Here is a 22315-nt window from a genome sequence, read left to right as displayed (position 1 = left end):
ACTTGGTTGAAGTTGACATCAAGTTTCAAAGTTCGTTTACTGTTCCAGAATAGTGCCATGAATTGACTAATTCCACTGTGTGCCAATAACCTGGCAAATATGATTGTGTATTGTTGGCCACAGCTCTGCGTACATGCATGTTTGGCCACGTCCTCTTATGGTGCTCTTTATTTTATCTCCCCTCCACTGCTTGCTTTCTCTCCTGCCCTACCTTTATCACTGTTCACTTCAACCTTGCAGCCTAAAGAGAGCGCCTCCTCTGACATGCAGTCTGTGGATCCTGTCTGTGGCGATAACACTAGTGATTGCTCTTTTTCTGTGAAGTGGCCCAGCCAGGTCACTGAGGCTGAGCTGATCCAAGTAAGTGATTTCCCACTTATTACTGTTACAGAACCTAGCATCTCCTACTTGAAGGCATACTTCCCTCCTACTGGAGAGTTACAACACAGTACAGTATATGCTTCATGTACAGTATTCTGTGAGAAGCACATTGCACACATGGCAGTCACAAGTGACTGGAATACGTTTGTATAGCACAGTTATTGCCAGTTATATAATATGCAAAATAATCTTGAGTGACTGTGCCACCTAAATCCTATTGGTTTCTCTGTGGATTTACATGCTGCAAACCTCAAGGTGCATTTACAGTGATCATAATAGAATTTTGAACATTGACTGTTTGGGTCTGTTTTGAAGGCAGGTAGAGACAGATGGCCAATAGTGGATGTTAAAGACCTTGTCAGACATGTTCACTATTCTGTTCCTGGTGGATTAAACTTCTTACTGCATAACACCCCTTCTGCCTTGTGTTATATCAGTATTTCTGATGGATGCTTCTAATCACAGATTCCTCACCTTGCGAATATCCTCAGGCACCAGACTGAATCCTGAAAAATTCAGAGCAGTGCTCCTGCTCTCTAGCAGGGCTGTAGTGAGACTCTGCATTAATGTTATTCAGCTCCCCAGTTACAATCAGAGATCTATGTAAGCACCACCGACTTGCACCGTCCGTTCCTTTCTTTCCATGATTTGAGACACAGATCCGGAGCACTGCGCCTTCTTTTTCTTCATTTGTGAAGCAAATTGTTCCCTTCAAATATTTCAAGTGTGCTAGGGATGGCCCCACTAAGACTGCAGAGATTAAGCATTGTAGGGACTGTTTCATACAGATTTGTATTTTCATTTTATTTTGACAGTTTTGTATAGCGCAAACAAGACCCTTGCAGGCATCAGAGCGCTTTACAAGGCACATAAAGGTGATTTGACAAATACATAAGAATACGATGACTTAAGCAAATACATTCCTGGTGAAAGTTATCGACTAGCACATATCAGCAGGTATCTATAACGAAGTTCAGGTGAATCTAGCTAAGAGGATCGCTTTCACTTCTTTTTTGAAGAAAGCAGCGGATGGATTCAGTCTTGTTTCTGTGGGTAAGGCGTTCCAAATTCTTGGGGCCATTCCTGAGAAGGTACAGTTGTAAGTTTTTTTTCTTGCTGAAACGTAGTTTAAGTAGAAGATTATCAGAACTCCTAGATGTTCTGCTAACACCCGATAGTACTAGTTTCTCCGCAAGGTATCTTGGTGTTTTTGGTGCAATGCCTTGTGAGTCATACAGGCGATTTTCAAATGGATTCTGGCCTCAAAAGGTAACCAGTTGAGGGCACGAAGGTCGGGGGAAATGTGGCAGTTTCTTCTAGAGCCAGTGATGAGTCTGGCAGCAGTATTGATTGAGGCTCTTAGCGGAGCGGTTGTTGATCTGGGAAGGCCGCAGAGAGCGACACTCCCATAATTCACTCTGGGGACTACTAGGGCTTGGACTGCCTGTTTAAAGTCATTCGCGGGTATGAATGGTTTTAGTCTTCTTAGGGTGTTCATCTGGAAATGGGCTCCTTTAGTTGCAGCGCTTATGTGTTTCTGCATGTTTAGATTATTGCCCATAGTTATTCCTAGGGATTTCGCAGAGTCAATAATGCGAGGTTGGCCATCGAGTGCAGTTAGGTGCTGCATCCATTCTCGGATCGTGTCTGTTTGTTTGGGGGGAGCGATGAGTAGGAATTCTGTTTTTTGTGTGTTAAGTTTTAGATGATTATTTGCCAGCCAGATCTGTGTTTTTTGGAGCTTTGAGTTAAGGGACTTGATGACTTCAAGAAAGTTGACCTTAATGTAGAGCTGTGTGTCGTCAGTATACATGTGGTATTGGATGTTTGAGGAGTTGAGAAGCTCAGTGAGTGGTTCCATAAACAGATTGAAGAGTGTAGGGGAGAGGGAAGATCCCTGGGGTGCTCCCAAGGTGACTGGGGTGGGGTTGGATAAAGATTGGTTGATCTTGAATCTTTGCATTCTGTCTTGGAGGAAGGAAGTTAACCAGTTTAACACTGTTCCAGATAAACCCATTCTATGTTTTAAGATTTCTAGTAGGTTGCTGTGTTTGACTGTATCGAAGGCTGAGGATAAGTCATGTAGGATTAGCAAACAGGCTTTATTTTGATCCAGTATTTGTGGGGTGTCGTCTATGATGTGGGTCATGGCTGATTCAGTACTATGCCCAGATCGAAAGCCTGATTGGAATTGATCTAACAGATAGAAGTGGTTGATATGGTTGCTAAGCTGTCTGTGGACACATTTTTCAAGCAGTTTCGCCAGGGTCGAAATGTTGGATATGGGGCGATAGTTGTTCAAGTCTGCCGGGTCCGCTGGAATTTTCTTTAGGATGGGGGCTACCTGACCTGCTTTGAGGATGTCGGGGATAGTTCCTTGCACAAGAGAGGTGTTTACAATCCTGGCCCATAAGGGCACTAGCTGTGTCATGAAGGTCTTTAAGTGGTTAGCAGGGAGAGGATCTGTGAAATGGTTAGAGGGATTCAAAGCCATAAACGTATTCAAAATAGCTTCTTCACTGTAGAAGTTGAAGGTGGTCCTAGACGCGTTGTTCTTGAGTTCGAGCTTTGAAGAACAGTTAGGCGGGATCACTGGTGTAGTCGGCGTGGTAATGGTGTGTGTGTGTGTGGGTATGGGATAGTTGGTCGTTCGGTAGGTCTGTCTTTAAATTCTCAGTCTTTGTAGTGAAAAAGGCGGCAAGCTCCTCGTATTTGGGGAGTGTTTCTGGACTAACTTGGGGGGGGAATGGGAGACCCCCTTTGATTGAGTTTTGATTATATAAAAAAGTTTTTGGGGGCGATTCTTGGCTTGGTCTAATTGTTTACATATGATGTCAGCTTTTGAGCGTCTAATCTTTCTGTAATATGAGTTTCTGGTACTCCTTAGTAGTTTGAGGTGGGCAGCGGATGGAGCGGATCTCCATTGTCTTTCAATTGCCCTCAGTGATCTTCTGTCTTCATTTAGCGTACCATCGTACCAAGGGTTTGAATCTTTTGTGGTGACTCTTTTCAATTGTAGGGGTGCTATGTTGTCGAGTACCATGTTCATAGAATTGAAGTAGTGATCGGTCAAGTACTGTACATTATCTAATCTGTCCAGCGGTGTCGTGAAGATGTGGCTGCCGGTTGCGAGTGTGGAAGGATTGAGGTTATCTAGGTTTCTCCTCCAGATTTTTTGTTCTCTTGGGTTGGATAGAGAGTAATTTCACTACCTCATTGATCTGGAAAGGGATTATTTGATGGTCGGACCAATCGCGAGGTAGAACCGATTCAAGCTGAATAGAGTCTGCTTTGGAGATCACTAGATCCAGGGATGAGCCCTATCATGGGTGGGGCTATCACAAATTTGAGACCGGTAGAGATCGGACAGGAAAACTTTGAGGCTATTGACCTCTGGGTCGTTTAAATCGTTCCAGTGGAGGTTGAAGTCCCCATGGAAGATCTGGGTAATCTGTTGACTGACATTTGTAGCTAAAATATCCATGATGTGCTTGATGAAGGTAGGGTTGTTGCCTGGAGGATGGTAGAAAGAGTGGAGTGAGCATGTTGGTTTGTTACTGCTCGAGATGTCAAAGCGGAGGTATTCATATGAAGAGAATACCGGGGAGATAGAGCTATTCACAGAGAGGTTGTTCCTATGAATGCAGGCAATGCCACCCCCTAGCTTATCAGGTCGATCAAGCCTTGTGATGTAATAGTTGGAGGGAACTAAAATGTCTAAGATGGGTGAGGATGAGTCGTTTAAACAAGTTTCCGTCAGGATGATAAGGTCAGGTTCATTGGTTATATAATGAGGTCAGTTATCTCGACGGCATGACGCAATGCCGATCTACAGTTTAGTAGGATACATTGAAGCTGGGCCTTGTTCAAGGTGGTGTTCTGGTCCTGGGAGATGGGTATTCTCTTGAGATTATTTTCATCAATACCTCTGGGGGCGATCATTGGGTTGGATTAGGGACCGTCTCGGTTGTTGGTATGAGTTATGGGAGGAGGGACGGGGAGATTTGTAGTTCGGGGAATTGGAGAAGATAGTCCTGCGGACGGATCTGGAGTAAGTGTGTTGGCGGCAGCGATTGGGGCGGTGCCTGTAATGGGATGGGTGAAGGTGCTATTGTGGCGATGGGTAGGGGTAGCGGTGGGGACGTGAGGGAGTTATGGGGCAAGGTGATGCGAGTGATAGGCGAGGTGAAGGTGCGGTTGCTGCGATGGGTAGGGTGTAGTGGGGGTTTTGGGGTCGTGTGTGAGATCTGGGGGCAAGGTGATGCGAGTGGAAGGCGAGGTGGATGTGGTAGAAATTGTGGAGGGGCTTGGGAAGGGGGATGGGGCGTCAGGTGAGGAATCTGACAGAGGGTTCGGAGAATGGTTTGAGGGGGGAGTGGATCTGCAATAGATCCCCCAGAGGGGTGCCTTTGGTGCTTGGGTTCATCACATGACTCAACTACTGCACCAAGAAGAATCCAAAAGCCATACAAGATGGAAAGTCAAAGGTCTGTGTGGCGAAGCACAAAAGGCTTTGTGCAAGTCCCGCTCATAGTTTAAATTAAGAGCGCAGACCCACTACCGAAGTCATTTTACTCCAGACTCATCCTTGATCTCCCACTGTGACCAACATCACACCTCAAGTTAGGCAACTCCACTAGTTCTCCATACAGAAGAGATGCCAATTCAAGCTGCTTACTCACCCACACAAGGCTCTGCTCAACCAAGGACTTTTACCCACCTCCTGAAATTCCACAGAGAAGATTACGCTCCACCTCCTTATCACCTGTCCACACGCTCCGCATCCACTGAAGTGGAGGAGGCTCCTTCTTCTACATCACAGCAAAGTTCTGGAATAGCCTTCCCATGCAGCTCCTGACCATCACCTCACTTCCGGAATTCCGAAGAGCCCTCAAGACCTGGCTGTTCAAATGAGCCTTCTGGGACCTGCAATCGCATGTATTCCCTACTGGGTGATTAGCAGCACTATAAAATCCCTGATTGATTGATTTCCGAGGCCGATCTTCCTTGTGCTCGCAGTCTTCTAGTTAGTCAAAGGGACTTGGCCCCTTCCCTCCGCTTTTCAGAGAAGATGTGAGGTTGTCACCCTGTCTTTTTGTCTCCCATTCCACAGAGGAACTGATTTCTTCTTTCTTCCGATGCACCCTGAGTTTCCAGGTCCATCAGGGAATTCAAAGCCTTTTGTGAGGCTTTGCTGCACAACTTGGGCATGCTGCCAGTTACGTCTAGTGTGCCTATTGGCCTCAAGGATCCACAGGGCTCCCCAGTCAGATTACTACTGGGTGTTTGGCCGTCGGCGAAATCTAAACCTCTAAACCCCCCCTCTTTTTTTTGTTCCAGAGTCTGTCTTGGAGTCAAAACCTGCAACCAGACCCTCCATCAATGCCAGCGCTGATGCTGCTGGCACCGGGGGAGGACCCCAAGCCCATCTTTGTCTGCCTTTGAGCTGGCTTTGGTTCGACCACAACTGACCCCATATCCAGATCTTGACGTGCCACAACTTATACTGAACCCATCGTACTAAGATACAGCCATGTACATGAAGTACAACTGCTTTTCGGTTTGGACTCTGATCGGAGGCAGCCATATGGAGATCACAGTAGAGGGGGCAGTGAAGAACTTGCCCCTCCTAATGAGGCAGAGGATAGGTACATAAAACTACAGGAAACCAGTGGACTGGACATCTCACCGACTCCTGGTTGGTTCCCCAGCAACAGAGACCGAGCAGAACACTTATTATGCAACAGTAATTAGAAGGGCTGCTGGGGTCCTTGACATTCACCTCTCGACTATGGAGGTTAAAACAAACGTTCTTAGAGAGGTCCTACAGCTTGGCCAGGCATTGACCAAACCTGTTTTGGTCTTTAATCAAGCCCTTACTGACACACTGTTGGGCACATGGGCTAAGCCATGCTGTGGAGCCCCCTCCCCCAAATCAAACAACAAGTCATCCATTGCCATTAACCTGCTCCAGGTGACCCAGACTTTTTGATCCAGCATCCAGCTCTGCTGAGCTTGGTGGTATGGGCGTCAATAAGTGAAGTACACCCTAACACCTTTCCAACAAATACCCTTGACAGGGACTCAACAGAGTGGTCACATCTGGCAAGTGCATGTTCTCCTCAACCAGCTTAGCCCTGAGGTCAGTTATTGGCATCCGCCTATTGGGTCTTCATACCCACTCGTTTTCAGACATAGTTGGTTTAACATGTGGTCCTAGATGACTTATGGCCTTCACTAACCAAAACCATTGAAGTGATTGGATGTGGCCATATTTGTTTTCTGCTCATGCCTTAATTCAGCAGACTCTATAGGCAGGGCTGTGAGAACTAGTGTGATGTTGCAGTCACACACATTGATGAGGTCCACAGAGGCTTCACTGTGTTTGTCCATTCATCCTTAACAGACATGCTGTTCGAAGGCTCCTGCCTCTTTGGCAAAAGGTGGAATCAGCCCTGGAACATTTTAAGGAAAGCTGAGCAATGGCATGTTCACTGGGCCTTTTAGCTCCAGTCTGGCAGTACTCCCAGTAATGTTGTCCTTTTATGGGATATGCCAGGGGCCAGCATCATAACATAAGATCACCAGCCCCAACCGTCCGCACAGCAGGCTTTCCATTTCTTTCAAGGTCTTTGCTTTGGGTCAGACAGTCAAAGGCCTGACCATCAGGGACAGCTTTCCTCCAAATATTCTGCACCCTCCAGCAATGACTGGAAAGCCACATAAGGGCACACAGACATCCAGTGGGAGGCAGGATCAGCCACTCCCTGCAGGGGTGACAAAATATCACATCTGAAAAATGGGTCCTGCAGGTTGTCCGACAGGACTATGCCCTACCATTTCTTTTCGACCCATTACATCTGCCACTGACAGTGGAACACCTGTCGGAGGATCACCTGTCTGTCTCAAGCCAGGAAGTGCAGGCTCCTTTGGCCAAATGTGCCATAGAGGGGGGTACCCATTTTGAAATGTGGTACTAGATGTCATTTTCACTACTTTCTTGTGCTTAAAACCTGAACCGCTGCAGCAATTCCGCCGCGGTGCAGGCATTCTGATGAGTGGGCGGGGCTGCGTTGGCCAACGGACCTGCGCAGCACTACAGAGGTAGTGCTTGCGACTGCCGTTGTCAGACGAGCGCAACGAAAGTTAAAGATGGATGGAGGCTTCTGCCCTTTCCTCAATCTTCGCTCTCTAAACATTTTACTGTGCAAATTAAAATTCAAAAGGCTAATCTTGGCCCAGGTTCCATCTGCCCTGGATCCCGGAGACCAGATAGTGCCAGCGGACTTACAGGGCACTTATTTTCACATCCTCGTCCTGCAGGCTCATAGACTTTACCTGTGGTTCAAGTTCGGACACAAGAAGCTTCCTTACCATGCTCCCTTTCGGGCTCACAAGTGTTCCTCAGGTGATGGTTGTAGCTCATCTGTGGAGGTCAGGAGTGTCATTCTTTCCCTACCTTGACAATTAGTGATTAAAGGTGGGCTTACCACAGTCAGTTGAGGACCACCTCCAGATGATTGCAAACCTCTTGACATCCTTGTAGTTCTTAGTCAACCTGTACCTGACTTCTGCACTGAGGCTCTCCTACATCGGAGCCATTTTGGATATAGTGCACTTTCAAGCCTTTCATTCAGATTTACACCAGCACATTCGAGCTATAATCCCAATGTTTTAACCTCTGTCCTGGGTCTCGGTGACGATGGCTCATGAGACTGATGAGTCACTACGGGGTTAGGGAGGTCATCTAGGAGAGGTTGAGAACAGAAGACTGGTTTCCAAGGAAAACCTGCCTCTACATCCACTTGTCGGGTTACAAGTTATTTCCTTAGCTGTCCACCATTAATGGGATGCTGGTGCAGGTTCTCACACACATTTACAATGCCACTTGATACTGCATCAGCAAGGGTGGGTGGGGTTCAGAGTCCTGCGCCAAGAGACTCTACAAGTCTGAATCTGAGGGGCTTACCAGGCAGGGGATTTCCCTGGTGGTGCACCACCTGGCAGAATATTTTAATGCTAGGGTGGATGAAATCAATCGGCAGTGTTGAGCAGATCATGAATGGCAATTGCATTCAGAGGTGGCATGAGGCATCTTCCAAAATTACTAAGAACCTTGGCTGGATCTATTTGCCACTGTCAAAAACATGCAATATCAGCACTTTTGAACTCTTGAGTTCCCCAAAAAGCTCTCTTGGAGACGCATTCTCCATAGAGTAGAGCTTGGGACTCCTGTGTGCCTTCCTGCCAATACGGCTTGGGCATGAGTTCTGAAGAGGATCAAGAATGACCAGGTCCATGTCATCCCAGTGTTACCAAATTGGGCCAGGAGAGTGTTTTATCCAGTACTTCTGGCCTGAGCATCTGCTGTCTGTTCAGGCTTCCTCTGAAGGAGGATCTCCTGTCGCAGAAGCAGGGCAGGGTCGTACTCCCAAGCCTGCGCAAACTGTACCTCCATGCATGGAGCTTGAGCCATGTTACTTGAGTTATCTACCTGAGAACGCTGAAGTCATCCTGATGGCTAGATTCTCTTCCTTGAAAGACAAGTTTGTGGCGTGGTCTTATACCTGGCAGAGAGACCCGTTGCAGATGATATTGTTGAATGGGATGCTTTGTTTTCCACCCAGCAAGGCCTTGTTCGAGGCACATTGTCTGCTCGTTCAGCCTTTTTATGCTTGCCGGTTCAAATCACTGATTGTGATATCTTTTAGTAAAGGTTTGCAGGATATGTTTCCACCCATGCCCTTTGTAGTGCCACACTGGGACATGAATTTAGTTCTCACCTGTCTGATTGTACCCCTGGCAAACTAGTGCAGTTGTTCAGTGCGTTTGCTCACCCAAAAACTGTCTTCCTGGTGATAATGAAGAATGCACACCGGGTGAGTGAAAGTCAGGTAGTAATGCGTTTTCCTGTCTGACAAACCTTTACTTTGCCAATCTTCCTTGCTCTGCCTCATCCCTCGAATGAGGAAGAAAGACTCCATTGTCTGGATCCCTAGAGTGCCCATAAAAGTTAAATTGATCGTACCAAGGAACATCAGGTGGACAATCGGGTCTTTTGGGGGCAAAGGCCAAGACCTACAGACACAAACCATCTTTTGGTGGATAGTCCTCTGTATTATGATCTGCTAAACATTAGGTAAGAAGCAGCCTCCGAAAGGGGGATATGCTCATTCCACCTGCACAAAAGCGGTTATGACTGTGTTGACATACGACATGCCTGTCTTGGATATTTGTGGTCATCAGCAGTGCATTGTGGGCTCGCGAGTTATAGTTAGCTGAACTAACTATGAGGAAACTTCTATGGTTTTGTACGAGTAAAATGTCCAACCAACTATAACACCTCTGAAACCTATGTTTTTTTTTGTGAATTTCAAAGGTTTTTCAAATGCTAATTCCTTACTATAACGTGCCTGAAACCTATGGTTTTTTAAGTGAATTTCAAAGGTTTTTCAAATGCTAATTCCTAACTAGAACCTGCCTGAAACCTATGATTTCTTAAGTAAATTTTCTAAGGTTTTTTAAATCCTAGTTTCTATCTATGCCTACAGAGGTAGGACATGTGAAGAAAGAAGAAAGAAAGCACAGTAAGAAGCAAAAGAAATGCAGAAAGAAGCAACAGAAGTCCTCAAAGACGAAGAAAGAAGAAAGAAGCAAGACATGTGCAGAAAGAACCAACAGATGAGCAGAAAGAGACCTTGTTACAAAATCATCCTGTGCCCAAAACTTTTTCAGACAGGTACTGGTGGTAACTGACTCTGACTAACCAGGCCTAGAGCCAGTGCTATGCTAAAAGACACTTTTAATACAGTGAAAACACCTACTTACACTAGGGAACACTATGCGTTGGGGTACCCCTGTGATTAGCATGACCTCCTCTGTTAGCCCCTAGTACATATTAGGGCAGGGGGATTAAAACTATCTCTTAAAACGCACCACGGGGCGCATTTGCACACTGGTGAAGGGGGGCCTGAAGTAACATGTGTGCAAACACGCCCTGTGGCCATTTTAAGTTGGGGGATAAAGTCCCCTTGAATCCTGAAGGTCCCTAGGGGCCAACTAACCCACCAGGTATGTCCAGTAAGTGCCACAGAGTTGCATTGCAGAGAGGTGTAAAATGGGCCATTGCCTCGGACCACCTCTCTGCAACGCAGCTCTGTGGTGCTTACTGGAGGTACATGGTGTGATAGTTGGACCCAGGGACTCTCAGAATTAAAGGGGACTTAATTCCCCAACTTAAAATGCGCCACAGGGCGTGTTTGCACATGTCAACTCTGGCCCCGCCCCCTCCCTTTACCACTGCGCAAAGGCACCCTGTGTCACGTTTTAAGTTAGGGGATTAAGTCCCCTTGAATACTGAGGGTCTCTGGGGTCCAACTAGCCCACCAGGTACCTCCAGTATGTGCCAGGGAGCTGCGTTGCAGAAAGGTGGTCCGAGGCCATGCCCCTCTTTCTGTTCTTCACTTGCTTCTTTCTGCACCTCTCTTGCCTCTTTCGGCACCTATGTTGCTTCTTTCTGCAATCAAATTCCTTTTTTTCTGCACCCCCTGTGCCTCCTTCTACACCTCTGTTGGTACTTTGTGCTCTTGCTTCTTTCTGCACCTCACTTGCCTCTTTCTGCACTTCTCTTGCTTCTTTCTACACCTCTGTTGCTTCTTTCAGCAATTCTCTTGCCTCTTTCTATACTTCTCTTCCTTCTTTCTGCACCCCTCCTGTCTTTCTGCACCCCTCTTGCCTCTTTTTGCACCTCTGTTGGTTCTTTCTGCACTGCTCTTGCTTCTTTCTGCACCTCACTTGCCCCTTTCTGCACTTTTCTTGCTTCTTTCTAAACCTCTGTTGCTTCTTTCAGCAATTGTTTCCTTTTTCTGCACCTCTCTTGCGTCTCTCTGCACCTCTGTTGCCTCTTTCTGCACTCCACTTGCTTCTTTCTGCACCACTCTTTCCTCTTTCTGAACCTCTGTTGCTTCATTCTACACCCCTCTTCCCTATTTGTGTATCTCCTGCCTCTTTCTACACCTCTCTTTCCTCTTTCTGTCCTACTCTTGTCTCTTTCTGTACCTCTGTTGCTACTTTTTGTACTACTATTGCCTCTTTCTTCGCCACTCCTGCCTCTTTCAGCACCTCTGTTGCTTCTTTCTGCACTTCTTTTACTTCTTTCAGCACCCCTTGTGCCTCCTTCAGCACCTTTTTTGCCTCTTTCAGCACCTCTGTTGCTACTTTCTGCACTGCTTTTGCTTCTTTCTGCACCTCACTTGCCACTTTCTGCACTTCCCTTGCTTCTTTCTAAACCTCTGTTGCTTCTTTCAGCAATTCTCATGTCTCTTTCTGCACTTCTCTTGGTTGTTTCTGCACCTCTCGTGTCTTTCTGCACCTCTTTTGCCTCTTTCTGTACTTCACTTGCTTCTTTCTGCACCCCTCCTGCCTCTTTCTGCACCCTCTTCCCCATTTGTGCAAATATCATGCCTCTTTCTATACCTCTCTTCCTTCTTTCTGCACCACTCTTGCCTCTTTCTACACCTCTGTTGCTTCTATCTGCACTTCTCTCGCCCCTTTTTGTAACCTTCGTGCCTCGTTCAGCACCTCCGTTGCTTCTTTCTGCACTTTTCTTCCTTCTTATTGAAACCCTCCTGCCTCTTTCAGCAACTCTGTTCCTTCTTTCTGTACTCCTCTTTATTCTTTCTGCACCCCTTGTGCCTCCTTCTGCACCTCTGTTGCCTCTTTCGGCACCTGTTGGTTCTTTTTGCACTGCTCTTGCTTCTTTCTGTACCTCACTTGCCCTTTTCTGCACCTCTGTTGCTTCTTTCTGCACTCCTCTTCCCTTTTCTGCACCCCTCATGCCTCCTTCTGCACCTCTGTTGCCTCCTTCTACACCTCTGTTGTCTTTGTCTGCACCTCTGTTGCCTCTTTCTATACTTCACTTGCTTCTTTCTGCACCCCTGTTGCCTCTTTTGGCACCTCTGTTAATTCTTTCAAAACCCCTGCTGCCTCTTTCTGCACCCCTCTTCCCTAGTTGTACAACTCTCCTGCACCTTTCTACACCTCTCTTCGCTCTTTCTACACCACTCTTACCTCTTTCTGTACCTCTGTTGCTTCTTTCTGCACTTCTCTTCCTTTTTTCTGCACCCCTTGTGCCTCTTTCAGCACCTCTGTTGCTTCTTTCTGCAATCCTCTGTTGCTTCTTTCTGCACTTCTTTTACTTCTTTCAGCACCCCTTGTGCCTCCTTCAGCACCTTTTTTGCCTCTTTCAGCACCTCTGTTGCTACTTTCTGCACTGCTTTTGCTTCTTTCTGCACCTCACTTGCCACTTTCTGCACTTCCCTTGCTTCTTTCTAAACCTCTGTTGCTTCTTTCAGCAATTCTCATGTCTCTTTCTGCACTTCTCTTGGTTGTTTCTGCACCTCTCGTGTCTTTCTGCACCTCTTTTGCCTCTTTCTGTACTTCACTTGCTTCTTTCTGCACCCCTCCTGCCTCTTTCTGCACCCTCTTCCCCATTTGTGCAAATATCATGCCTCTTTCTATACCTCTCTTCCTTCTTTCTGCACCACTCTTGCCTCTTTCTACACCTCTGTTGCTTCTATCTGCACTTCTCTCGCCCCTTTTTGTAACCTTCGTGCCTCGTTCAGCACCTCCGTTGCTTCTTTCTGCACTTTTCTTCCTTCTTATTGAAACCCTCCTGCCTCTTTCAGCAACTCTGTTCCTTCTTTCTGTACTCCTCTTTATTCTTTCTGCACCCCTTGTGCCTCCTTCTGCACCTCTGTTGCCTCTTTCGGCACCTGTTGGTTCTTTTTGCACTGCTCTTGCCTCTTTCTGTACCTCACTTGCCCTTTTCTGCACCTCTGTTGCTTCTTTCTGCACTCCTCTTCCCTTTTCTGCACCCCTCATGCCTCCTTCTGCACCTCTGTTGCCTCCTTCTACACCTCTGTTGTCTTTGTCTGCACCTCTGTTGCCTCTTTCTATACTTCACTTGCTTCTTTCTGCACCCCTGTTGCCTCTTTTGGCACCTCTGTTAATTCTTTCAAAACCCCTGCTGCCTCTTTCTGCACCCCTCTTCCCTAGTTGTACAACTCTCCTGCACCTTTCTACACCTCTCTTCGCTCTTTCTACACCACTCTTACCTCTTTCTGTACCTCTGTTGCTTCTTTCTGCACTTCTCTTCCTTTTTTCTGCACCCCTTGTGCCTCTTTCAGCACCTCTGTTGCTTCTTTCTGCAATCCTCTGTTGGTTCTTTCTGCTCTTGCTTCTTTCTGCAGCTACCTTGCCTCTTTCTATACTTCTCTTGCTTCTTTTTACACCCCTGTTGCTTCTTTCAGCAATTCTCTTGCCTCTTTCTACACTTCTCTTCCTTCTTTTTGTACCCCTCCTGTCTCTTTCTGCACCCCTCGTGCCTCTTTTTGCACCTCTGTTGGTTCTTTCTGCACTGCTCTTGCTTCTTTCTGCACCTCACTTGCCCCTTTATGCACTTTTCTTGCTTCTTTCTAAACCTCTGTTGCTTCTTTCAGCAATTGTTTCCACTTTCTGCACATCTCTTGCATCTCTCTGCACCTCTGTTGCCTCTTTCTGCACTTCACTTGCTTCTTTCTGCACCTCTGTTGCCTCTTTCAGAACCTCTGCTGCTTCATTCTGCACCCCTCTTCCCTATTTGTGCATCTCTTGCCTCTTTCTACACCTCCCTTTCCTCTTTCTGTCCTACTCTTGCCTCTTTCTGTACCTCTGTTGCTACTTTTTGTACTTCTATTGCCTCTTTCCCCGCCACTCCTGCCTCTTTCAGCACCTCTGTTGCTTCTTTCTGTATTTCTTTTCCTTCTTTCAGCACCCCTTGTGCCTCCTTCTGCACCTCTGTTGCCTCTTTCAGCACCTCTTTTGCTACTTTCTGCACTGCTCTTGCTTCTTTCTGCACCTCACTTGCCACTTTCTGCACTTCCTTTGCTTCTTTCTAAACCTCTGTTGCTTCTTTCAACAATTCTCTTGTCTCTTTCTGCACTTCTCTTGCTTGTTTCTGTACCTCTCGTGTCTTTCTGCACCTCTTTTGCCTCTTTTTGCACTTCACTTGCTTCTTTCTGCACCTCTCTTGCCTCTTTTGACACCTCTGTTACTTCTTTCTGCACCCCTCCTGCCTCTTTCTGCACCCCTCTTCCCCATTTGTGCAAATATCATGCCTCTTTCTATAACTCTCTTCCATCTTTATGCACCACTCTTGCCTCTTTCTACACCTCTGTTGCTTCTATCTGCACTTCTCTTGCCCCTTTTTTTAACCTTTGTGCCTCGTTCAGCACCTCTGTTGCTTCTTTCTACACTTCTCTTCCTTCTTATTGCACCCCTCCTGCCACTTTCAGCAACTCTGTTCCTTCTTTCTGTACTCCTCTTTATTCTTTCTGCACCCCTTGTGCCTCCTTCTGCACTTCTGTTGCCTCTTTCAGCACCTCTGTTGCCTCTTTCAGCACCTCTGTTGCCTCTTTCAGCACCTCTGTTGCCTCTTTCAGCACCTGTTGGTTCTTTTTGCACTGCTCTTGCTTCTTTCTGCACCTCTTTTGCTTCTTTCTGCACTCCTCTTCCTTTTTTCTGCCCCCTCATGCCTCCTTCTGCACCTCTGTTGTCTCCTTCTACACCTCTGTTGTCTCCTTCTACACCTCTGTTGCCTCCTTCTACACCTCTGTTGCCTCCTTCTACACCTCTGTTGCCTCCTTCTGCACCTCTGTTGCCTTTGTCTGCACCTCTGTTGGCTCTTTCTGTACTTCACTTGCTTCGTTCTGCACCCTTGCTGCCTCTTTCTACACCCCTCTTCCCTAGTTGTACAACTCTCCTGCCCCTTTCTTCACCTCTCTTCGCTCTTTCTGCACCACTCTTGCCTCTTTCTGTCCCTATGTTGCTTCTTTCTGCACTTCTCTTCCTTTTTTCCGCACCCCTTGTGCCTCTTTCAGCACCTCTGTTGCTTCTTTCTGCAATCCTCTTCTTTTTTCTGCACCCCTTGTGCCTCCTTCTGCACCTCTGTTTCCTCTTTCTGCACCTCTGTTGGTTCTTTCTGCTCTTGCTTCTTTCTGCACCCACCTTACCTCTTTCTATACTTCTCTTGCTTCTTTCAGCAATTTTCTTGCCTCTTTCTACACTTCTCTTCCTTCTTTTTGCACCCAACCTGCCTCTTTCTGTACCTCTATTGCCTCTTTGTGCAACTCTTCTACCTCTTTCTGCACTTCTCTTGCTTCTTTCTAAACCTCTGTTGCTTCTTTCAGCAATTCTATTTCTTCTTTCTGCACCTCTTTGCCTCTTTCCGCACTTTACTTGTTTCTTTCTGCACCCCTCTTGCGTCTTTCGGCACTGCATCATCCTGCATCCCTCCTGCCTCTTTCTGTACCTCACTTGCCTCTTTGTGCATCCCTCCTACCTTTTTCTGCCCTCATCTTGCCTCTTTTTGCACCTCTGTTGGTTCTTTCTGCTCTGCTCTTACTTCTTTCTGTACCTCACTTGCCTCTTTCTGCACCTCTCCTGCCTGTTTATGCACCTCTTTACCTCTTTCTGCACCTCTGAGTTGGAGGTAGTTTTAATCCCCCTGTCCTATTATATACTAGGGCCTTACAGGGGAGGCCATGCCAATCACAGGGGTACCCCAACCCATAGTGTACCCTAGTGTATGTAGGTGTTTTCACTGTTTCTAAGTGCCTTTCTGCATAGCACTGGCTCTGGGCCTGGTTAGTTAGTCAGTCAGTTACCACCAGTACCAGTTAGTAAAAAGTTGGGGGCACAGGACGACTTTGCAACAGGGCCTTTTTCTGCTTCTCTGTTAGTTCTTTCTGCATATCTCTTGCTTCTTTCTGCACTTTTATTCGTCTTTCTGACCTTCTGTTGCCTCTTTCTGCATTCTTTTGCTTCTTTCTGTACCGTTCTTCCTCTTTCTTCACATGCCCTACCTCTGTAGGCATAGTTAGTAATTATCATTAAAAAAACCTTAGAAATTTACTGAAAAAAACATAGGTTTCAGGGACGTTATAGTTTGAAATTATCCTTTAGAAAACCTTTGAAATGTACAAAAAGAATAGGTTTTAGGGACATTATAGTTAGTTGAGCTAACTATCACTTGCGCCCCCGCAATGCACTGCTGATGACGTCACAAATTACATCATTTATGACATGGTCAGTGACATCACTGATGGCATCACTGATGACATCTCAGATGACAACACTGATGACATCACGGATGACATCATCCACGTAATAATCTGATGCACCTCCTCACACCCTAATATAACCTTTGATACACCCACTCAAAAATACAAACTACCATTTTCGAAACCATAGACACACCAGTACCAGTTACTACATACCCGCTTACTGATTCCTAGGTCTACACACATGTCCACTCATTCACCCGTACAGTCATTCATACATGCAGTCACTTATCAATACAGCACTATCATTTGCACTCATACACCTATACAGACACTCCCACATCGCCACTCATCCATAGTTACTCACACACCCAGTCAATCATGCAAAGAATCATTCACACTCCCATTTACTCACCTATACAGTTATACACACACCGCCTCACTTATTCATACAGATGCGAACACATATTTACTCTTTTACAATCACTGTTACAAGCACACACTCTTCCATACAGCCACTCTCACAATCACTCACTCTCACATATAGTGATTTATATACTCCAACACTCACATATACTGCCTTTCACATATGTAGTTGCTCACACATGTACCACTGAGACATCCATCCGTTCACTCACCAACACACCCATACACACACTCACCCACCCATACAGCCCTTCACAGATGCACTATTGAACCCATACACCCAGTGAATTACCCACTCCCACATCTATGCACAGTCACACCACCCACCCACACAGACAGTCAGGTACCCATACAGATACTCAGACAACCAATCAATAACCCATATAGACACTCATGTAGCTACTCACCAACCCATGCTGCCGCTTACACTCCACCAACTGACAGACTGATACAGGCATTTATACAGTTTACTCACTAACCCAGGCTGTCAGTAAGACACGTTTAATCACCTATACAGTCAGTCACGCACCTACTAAATCATCCATTCAGACAGTCATACACCCACTCGTACTTCAATAGTCCTTGGTATACACATATATATATAATATATATTCTGTACTCGTCAGTTTTGTTTCATGAACGATGGAGTAAGGGATCTGCAAAAGATACAGGAGACACTTCTGTCTTCATTGCTCCTTCCCCTGTATTTCATGCACAGAAAATGTGCACCGTACTTCATGACAACTGGTGTGTTTCTATGAAGAATAAATTTTTCAATTGTTCCCATTTAGCATTCTAATGTTTGAGTACAAATAGTCCTTTCAACTTATAGTTTTAAATCTCAATTTGTAATTTTGAAATCCTGGAATAATAATCCTACAATTCAAAATTCAGGTTTGTTTTTTTTCCATTTAGGAATTCAAAATCATAATGTTCTGCAGTAGGACATGCATATTTCTGAATAACGTTGGTATTTGTGACAGTCTCCCTCTAAGCTAATTATCCGGCTACAACTCCAGTGGCTGTCCTGTTTTAATTCATTTTTTTTTAAATATCTTTTAATATTTTTTTCTTATGGAATTCCATATACAGTTACACACATTTTGTAATATGCTGAAATAGAGGCTTTTGTGATCCTGCAAACATAAATACAAATATTACCATCACGCGATCTTGGCAATGGATATAGCGATTACACATGTGTTTAAATGCTCATATACAATATTACAGTCTACGTTATCATGCGCATTGCGACATCTCTATTACCGAACAGCGTTTACTTATTTAGAATGCAGAGTCTCGCCGATTACTTTAAATCTTCAGATTCACGCATTAACGTACAGATGCTCTTTACATTTATATCACATATCGGAGCATTACAGCTAGTGACACATATGTGATAATCATGCTTTGAAAATGTTAGCTACTATTATTTTAGTGAGTAACTCAATAACTAAGGGAACCAAATAGAAAATAAAAACGGAGAGAAAAAGAAAGAATAAATATGATGCCATTAACAAAAACATTATGTAGTGTGCCGTCTAGAATATACTATAGCTAAATCGCTTTATTTGTGATTGGTGAAGGCCGTATTTCGTGCCCTGCTCATGACCGAATGGGTGCCAAAGCAGTGCGTGCCAGAGTTTGTATTCGTGGAATGCTCCCAAGGCATGTAACGTGAGATTGAAGCTCGAAAGATACTCTAGGCTTCATCAATACGCATAGCATGGTGAACTCGCTAGGCGCTAATTCCGTCTGTGTCGTCTGGCTGCTGTGCCGAAGGTGTGTCTACTATAGCGTTTGGATGTGTAAGTGCTGGGAGGATGCCATCCCAGGACTGCGCTATTGGATATTTGCGCAGGAAACAGCAGGTTTCTTCCCTGTGAAGAACGGTACTGTCTGCCTGTGCCCACATCTCTAGGGACTTCGTCCAGCTGTTCGTCGTTGGGGGATCCTTATGTTTCCATCTTTTGGTAATCAGTCTTTTTGCAGTTATGAGGCCCAGATCATGGAATCTGTAGCTCGCCCTATTTTCCTTAGTGCGAGTGTAGAATCCCAGAAGACAGACTTCCCACGTGCGGGGTACCAGTGTGTTAATGCACTTCATGAGTGTTTCTACGATTGTGCACCAGTATGCCTGGATTATGGGGCAGGACCACAACATGAGCAGAAAATCAGCACCATTTAGCTGACACCGCGGGCAACAGGAAGTGTTGATGTTGAAATATTTGTTTATTTTGTCCGGTGAAAGGTACGCTCTGTGCAGAATATATGTCTGTACTAGTTTTAAATCTGGAGTTACGCGGTATGTATGTAGAGCTAGCTGATATTCGTTCCCATTCCTTGTCAGACCAGGGTTGACCTCGGTCTTCAGCCCAACGTGTACGGAGACTTGCTAACGGTTTTATTACATGTGTGAGCAAAGCTTGTACTAGCCAGTGGATCACATGCGATCCCTCCCCCATAACATGTAAATACTGTATCAGTAGGTGTGTCGGTGGCTCAACTGTGAAGTCTCCCCACGCTAACTTAGGAGTCCGCGTCACAGCCGTATGTAAAAGGAATTGGCCCATCTACATGCCATTATCTGTTGCCAGAGTTTCAAAGGGTGAAAGCCTTATGCGTATAGGTCTCCCAATGTTTCTATACCTGCTTCGTGACGGGGTGTCAGCATTGCCTCTGTCACTGTGCCTCTACCTCTGGGTGTTCCGGCAAGCGGCAGTGTCAGGGCATAAGGGATCGTATCTTTGGTTAGTTGTAGACTTCTACGGGCCAGCTCCACATGTAACTGAGGGGGGCGAGGGAACTTTGCAAGTGGATGAAACAATCCATATAATTGGAGCTGTGTCCATGGAGGCAATTTGGCTGCCGTGTCCGCCAGGTTTTTGCCACTCATCCACTTCGTGACCCATTGTAGCTGGGCAGCTAGATAGTAGAGTTCCATGTTCGGAACTGCCAGGCCACCTTGTGTTGTTGGCGCATATAATTTCTGTAGGGCTATTCTGGGCCTTCCTTTATTCCAGATCAAGTCTCTGATCAAGCCCTCCATCTCTCGAAACTATTTTGCAGAGACATATACCAGGAGATTCGCGAAATAATACAGCAATCTCTGTAGTATTATCATTTTGACTAGCGTGATGTGACTCGTCACATTTAATGGGAGGGTCTTTCAGAACTGTATCTGCGCTCTGATAGAAGAAATGGCTCGCATCAGATACCCGTCTAATATATCCGCTGGGTACCTGTGTGTATATATATATATACACCTAGGTATCTAAACGTGCTTGGGTATCAGGGAAGAGCAGTCTCATTATTAACTATGGCTGTTTCTGCCACACCAGTGTTAAAGAGTAGACCCTCGATTTGTGACCAGTTTACCCTAAGCCCTGACATTGTTTCAAAAGTACGAAAGAGTTCAGATATAGCTGGAGGAATATTATGTAGGTCCTTGACATACAAGAGCAGATCATCTGCGTACAGGGAAACCGTGTATAGCCCGTCTCCCAATGGAATACCCCAGTTTGTGCCGCTCTCATGAAGTAGAGCAGCCAGCGGTTCCATGGCAAGAGAGAAGAGCAGTGGAGATAGCGGGCCCCCTTGTCTGGTTCCCCGCCTTACTCGTCTGGTGCCAGAAATTAACTTTCCCATGCGAGCTCGCACAGTAGGGAGCTTATATAATAATTGCACCATTTGCAGATATCAGTCTCCCAGCTCATATTTGTTTAATACTGCCGCAAGATAAGGCCACTCCCAAGAGTCGAAGGCTTTTTCCAGATCCAACACTAGGTAGCCAGAGCGTGGCCAGCGTTCTACGGCATATTTTTGGATTCTGAACAGCCTGCGTATGTTTAAGGAGGTACTCGTAGTTGGAACAAATCAGTTTTGATCCTGGTGGATCAGTGCTTTGACCAAGGGGGCAACACGTTTGGCTTAAATAGAAGCAAATATTTATTTTATAATCCATATTTAGTAATGCCAATGGGCGATAGGAGCCAAGGGATTCAGGACCTCTGCGGGTTTTAATAGGGAGATAAGTAGTGCCACATTCTGCGTGGGTGTGAGTGCTGTGTCTTCAATTGCTGCATTGTAGACGGGCAGCAGCTGCGGTATTAATATGTCCGATAATACCGCAGGATACAATTTTACCGGCAATCCATCGGGGCCCAGAGACTTGCCGTTTGAGAGGGAGAAAATGCTTTCCTTGACTTCCTCCGGCAGAAGAGGACCGCTCAGTTCCTGTTGTAGGTTTGGCGTTAGGTGTGGTAATGTGAGGTTGAGGAGGAAGTTCTGTATTTCCGTGCTCGTAGTCCATAAGTGAGACTTGTACATATCAGTATGGTGTTCTAAAAAAGCACTATGTATGTCTTTCTGCGCATGTACAGTGACGCCTCACGCTGTGTTTATGGATATCACAGGTGTGGTCACAGCATCTCGTCGTATTAGCCATGATAACAGTTTACCCGGTTTGTCCCCCATTTGATGTGTCAGCGCTGAGTGTGCCGCATAGTTTATATGGCGGATCTGTTCCAGCAGCCGGGAATGTTCCTTTCCATCTTGCGCCAGTGATGCTGTGGGGCCTCTCACCGCCTCGCCCTCTTTCTGAATCAGTGTGTTTTCAAGTACTGTTAGATCAACGTCTAGTTGTCTTTGCATACCCACCCGTGCGCTCACACAATCATCCCTGACCACTATATAAAGGCATCCCACTCTATTTGTGGCGTAGTGGCTGTGCCTACATTATCCTCAAAGTAGTGCGTGATATTGGTGGCCAATAGTTTACTGAATGGCACATCTAAGAGGACATCTGGTTGCAACCGTCAGGTGGGGATTGGCGGTCTGGTGTGTTCCCATTCCACCTCAATCACATGCAGATTATGATCAGAGTGTGTCCTACCCAGATAATATGCTGCAGAGATATGTGGAAGCATCTCTTCAGAAAGCATCTATCGGTCCAATCGCACATGTAACCCGCAAGCACCTGAGTAGTAGGAGTATACTTTGTCGTGGGGGGTGTGGTGCCTCCACACATCACTCAAATGCCATTGTGTTGCCCAGTTAGTCAGTGGTTTCATAGCAATGTGTGTGCTTGTACCCGGAAGAAGTGGAAAGGATCGGACCAGAGAGACTTCTAAAACACTATTGTAGTCTCCTCCAAGAAACAAGGGAGTGTCATGCCACGGTGCCAGTAAATGCGACAGAGTGTCTAGGAAAGCAGCCTGTTCCGTGTTGGGGGCTTAGAGCGATGCAATTACAATCTGTCTGCCATCCAACATGCCTCTAACTGCAACATACCTGCCCCCTGTGTCTATCAGCGATTCAGTGACTTTAAAAGGAACCCCTGGTCTAACCCATATGAGTGCTCCTCCGGCAAATGCCGAGTATCCAGTTGCGTGGAACTGTCCACGCCA

The 22315-nt window shown here is 46.0% G+C and overlaps 1 protein-coding gene across 23 annotated transcripts in view; it reads left to right on the top strand.

Annotated features, from left to right (window-relative positions):
- BIN1 (bridging integrator 1) overlaps positions 1-22315 on the top strand; it is a 556732-nt gene that overhangs the window by 439516 nt on the left and 94901 nt on the right. For 12 of the 23 annotated variants that reach the window (XM_086957143.1, XM_086957142.1, XM_086957130.1 and 9 more), the window contains one exon: positions 241-360. The exons of the other annotated variants lie outside the window; for them this stretch is intronic. In XM_086957143.1, the coding sequence (XP_086813269.1) occupies positions 241-360 (120 nt within the window). The remainder of the gene's footprint in view (positions 1-240; positions 361-22315) is intronic. 23 annotated transcript variants of the gene reach the window in all.

The sequence above is a fragment of the Lissotriton vulgaris genome, chromosome 2_1 (assembly GCF_964263255.1).
Source record: "Lissotriton vulgaris chromosome 2_1, aLisVul1.2, whole genome shotgun sequence".
In the NCBI taxonomy this organism is placed as follows: Eukaryota; Metazoa; Chordata; class Amphibia; order Caudata; family Salamandridae; genus Lissotriton; species Lissotriton vulgaris.
This window is presented reverse-complemented; position numbering and strand designations above follow the sequence as displayed.